The sequence below is a fragment of the Cyprinodon variegatus genome, unplaced genomic scaffold (genome assembly GCF_000732505.1).
Source record: "Cyprinodon variegatus isolate N-32 unplaced genomic scaffold, C_variegatus-1.0 Scaffold90, whole genome shotgun sequence".
Classification (NCBI taxonomy): domain Eukaryota; kingdom Metazoa; phylum Chordata; class Actinopteri; order Cyprinodontiformes; family Cyprinodontidae; genus Cyprinodon; species Cyprinodon variegatus.
Genome location: NW_015150543.1, coordinates 1,096,945 through 1,101,196, shown reverse-complemented (window position 1 = coordinate 1,101,196; position 4,252 = coordinate 1,096,945). Strand labels below are relative to the sequence as shown.

At 36.2% G+C, this 4,252-nt stretch overlaps 1 protein-coding gene across 1 annotated transcript in view; it reads left to right on the top strand.

Moving 5' to 3' along the window:
* LOC107084012 (epoxide hydrolase 1-like) overlaps positions 1-4,252 on the top strand; it is a 19,237-nt gene that overhangs the window by 1,147 nt on the left and 13,838 nt on the right. The window contains exon 2 of the mRNA XM_015373639.1: positions 2,051-2,294. Coding sequence (XP_015229125.1) covers positions 2,051-2,294 — 244 coding nt within the window. The remainder of the gene's footprint in view (positions 1-2,050; positions 2,295-4,252) is intronic.

The window sequence follows — 4,252 nt, the reverse complement described above, 5'->3', positions numbered from 1 at the left end:
TAGACAGGGTGTCTGCCTCACGGACTAAAACTGGTAGTTGGTTCCACAGGAGAGGAGCCTGAGAACTAAAAGATCTGCCTCCCATTCTACTTTTAAAAATTCTAGATCAATCAGATCTCTGATATATCAAAACCATAATCTCATGCATTTGTCCTAAACATCTTCTTCCTTCAACACATTTAGCCTCACCTCATTGTTCAGGTATGTTTAATGCAGTATTGCTTCGCCAACAATAGGAGTGGCGTCTTAAAGTGGGTGGAGACCTGGGTGCTTCCTATATGAAAGCAGAACAAATCAACCGATTAAGCAATGCAGCAGATATGAAACAAGGTTTTAAATTAGATGCTTCTCTTCGGTTGCCAAAGAAGTCATGACTAAGTGTAACCAACACAACCCTCGCACAGTGGATCAGCTTTTATTACAAGAAGACTAAGAGAGGTAAGGCTATTGTTTCCAATGGGAGAGCTGGAAGCCTTTGTCTTGGCATTCTGTCTTCTTCTGTAATATCCTTTAAAGTGGTCTGTTGGGAAACATAAGAGTCATCAATCTGCAGAGAAGGAGAGGCTGAGCTGCAGCTCTTCACAAACAAAAAACTAATAAATAGAGGTTCCAAAATAAAACTGTTTAATGAACACAGATCAGATGTTGGTCAGAAGTAATCTGGGAAAATATGTATGATGGAAAATAAGGATGTTTTATGAGTCAACAAAGAGCTTTCGGAGCTTGGTTGCATAAAAAGAAAAAGAAAAAAACAAACTAAATAAATCCGACTTCCAGTAAGAGGGGTGAAGACATTTAGAGAGCTGATTATTTCTCAGCATGTTGGCAGAAACAGGAACATTCTTTGCTTTAACTTCTTTAGCAGATTATTTCATGAATATTTCCCTCTGTTATGTAACGTATCGATCATCGATGCCAACAATCAAAAGCTCCAAAAAGCATGAAGAATTAAAAGCCAGCTTTCATACGGGTGAAATTTAGCTGTTCTAAACTGTTTGAGCTTTAAAAAACATTTTAGAATTAATTTAGTCAAATATTTGGTGATAAGTGAAATCTATTTAATTTGCTCCTAATTCAGTCAAAGTAAAACACGTGGTCGATCAAATGATGTAGACTTTTTACTTTTTTTATTTGAAATGTTTTAGTTGTACACCAACAAACTTTATTTTAAAGTTTAGGAAAAGTAATATAAGTCATGTGTTATGTTATTTCTGTCAAGATTCGTAACTAGGAGCTTTTATAGGAAGAACCTCTGACCTTTCACCTATAAAAAAAAAAAAGCCAAAATATCTCATGATAAACATATACTGCAAAAATGATCTGAAAATAAATCAAAATTTGGTGTATTTATTATTAATTTGAGAAGATAAATAAGATGATTTGCCATTGGAATGAGTATTTGTACCTTTTAATTAGTTAATAAGATAATATACACTTGAAATAAGGCAATGCAATTAGGTTTTTTTCTTATTTTAATGGTAAATTGTCTTGTTCATTACCAAAGTGTGTCACTTACCTCCTCAACTCAAGAAAAATGCACTTTAAGAAAAAGATTTTTATTTTGCTCAGTTTACATTAGCAATTTTATCACTACCTACAGTTCCTTTAGGCCAAACATTATATTAGACCAGGCTAAGTCTTCTCTTTTGTTGAGAGACTCGACTTTTATAAATATTGCCGCTTATTTTAATAATATAAAGGGTAACAAATTAAGGTATATATTAGGGATGCAGGATATTGGGATTTTGGCCGATATCCGATATGCCGATATTTTAAAACTCATGTAGCCAATAACCGATATCGATACCGATGTTAAAGCTGGACGAAAATAAGTAGTCATTGAAAATAGCAGTTTTGTTATCAATTTCTGACACTTTGAAAAATAATATACTCAAATATATTTTCATATGCTGATATCAAATTGATTTTTAAAAACGCGGTATTGATCTATTTTACTTTCAAAATCTCGTGAAATTTCATCGTTCTGTTACAAACTCTCGTGATATTTTGCAAANAAGAGTGCATAATAAATCACTGATTTGTTATCTAGCTAAAAGTGTTTTATACCTTTCGTTTCCATGCAGGACTTGACGTGCACTTCATCCATGTGCGCCCATCACAGAGGGGGGACCAGAGGGTTGTGCCTCTTATGCTTGTTCATGGCTGGCCCGGATCTTTCTATGAATTCTACAAGATTCTTCCACTTCTCACACAGAAAGATGAGAGAGTTACATTTGAGGTTGTAATCCCCTCCATTCCTGGCCATGGCTTCTCAGAAGCCCCTCATAAGAAAGGTGTGTTTATAAATATTGTAAATATTTTGCTCCGTTCATGAATAAGCCAACTTGAGGCACTATAATGTAAAAACAACGACGACAACAACAACAACAAAAAAACATTAATTGAATTCAATTAAATTCAAATTCTGAAATACTTTATTAATCCCAAAAAGAAATTAGACAATATATTCCTATGATAGTAAATTTGAGCATTTCATTAGAAGATAAACTGTAAAATCCTGATTTCAATCTATGAGTTAAAATACAATAATCAAGTGATTAAAGTTGGGTTTGGCCTCCACAGAAAATAATTCAGAGAAGAAATTGTCAGTTTCCGCTTTATTGTAACTAACAGTTTCTGCAGAGCAGAGATTTTAATGCAGTTTTTTTCCAGCCTTGAAGAAAACTTTCCACCCTTTGCAACATTTCAGGTCTAATATGATTGTTTATCTGGAATCTGGTCACAGCATTTTGGACAGGCTGCAGCTTTCAGTAAAGCCATTACAGTAATCTAGCCTCATGAAAATATTTTCAGAAGGTAGGCTGATTTGGTCAAACATATTTAGTTTTAAAAAAAAAAACAGATCTGAGTCAATAACAATATATTGGTCTCCTTCATGTTCTTTACTTTCAGGCGACTCAATGGGTTTAACTTATAATTTACTAAAAAAAAGGCAGCAAGTTTTTCCTTCTTTAACTTGGAGTATATTCTAGTGTGGGGCATGGATGTAATATTTTAGGTGTAACAATAGAAAGGGGACAGTAGAAGGGGATTCCTTGTTAACTGGATCTGTGCCATTTCTCTTAAGGGGGTCATAGAATGCAAAACCGTGTTTCATAGATAAATAATGATAGTTTGGTGGGTAAAATGGACATTCAGAGAAGTTCAAACCCCATCGACACCTCCTTTCTCTGCAAATCTCACAATTCCAAACTTCCACCATAAAACGGGCGAATTCAAACAAAGCCCAGAGTTGTCGTCAATTCAGGGATTTTGCCTTATTTGGTTCTGACCTGTACTTTTGTCACGCCCCGAAGTTGACATACAGACCAGCCCACTGGTTTACGGCCCAAGATCATAAATGGAGGTCGATGTAAGACACCAGTTTAGCTGTTTAGCCTATAGTTGGGTGTACTTCTACAAGAATTGCAAAGCATAGATTCTCTATTGAAAATGAGCCACAACCAGGGGCCTAAATGCAGTATTCCAGGCTGCATGGAGGAAAGGGAACATTTTCACAGTCTTCACAAGGATCTAAAGACTCAACAGACATGGATTATTTTTGTGTATCAGAAGATCCCTGCAAAGTTTGATGCTCAGCTGTTAATTTGCTCTAAGCATTTTACCAAAGACAGATTTCAAAACCTTGGACAGTTCAAGGCAGGATTTGCCAGAGAATTTGACGCCGTTGACCAGGCTACCGTCACAGGGTTCGGTCGCTTCGTCCCCTGCTGGCTCCCTGTTTTTGCTATGTGCTGCATTGTAGTCGACCAAAAAATCCTGGACAGTTTTTAAAAAAGATGACGTCTGGTCATCCTACCATATCAACAATTTGATGTCTTAGTAAGTGAGTGAGTGTTGCTATGATGCGTCTTTGCTCAGCAGCTTCACTCGTTGTAAACCAACCAATCAGCGCACAGCTCATCTAAATATTAATGAGCATTCCATAAAAGGAAGAAAACCCGTTGTTTCATTATAGCTTTTAACCAGGCTTGCATTAGGGCTCATAGAACAGCAAATATGCCGTTTTCAGCCAAACCAATGTCACACAACCTATTCAGAGACCTTAAGGACCAGCACCAAATACACTATAGAATCATTGTATGAGCTCTTTAAATGATGTGGCTGACATCCCTGAAACCTAAAGTTTACGGTAGCTTAAATATAAACTGAAGTATTGGAATCTATCTGTGAGTGGAAGCTATGGGTGCTCTCTGGGCTTTAGTGGATGTTTGTGTGTCGAGTGTAGTTG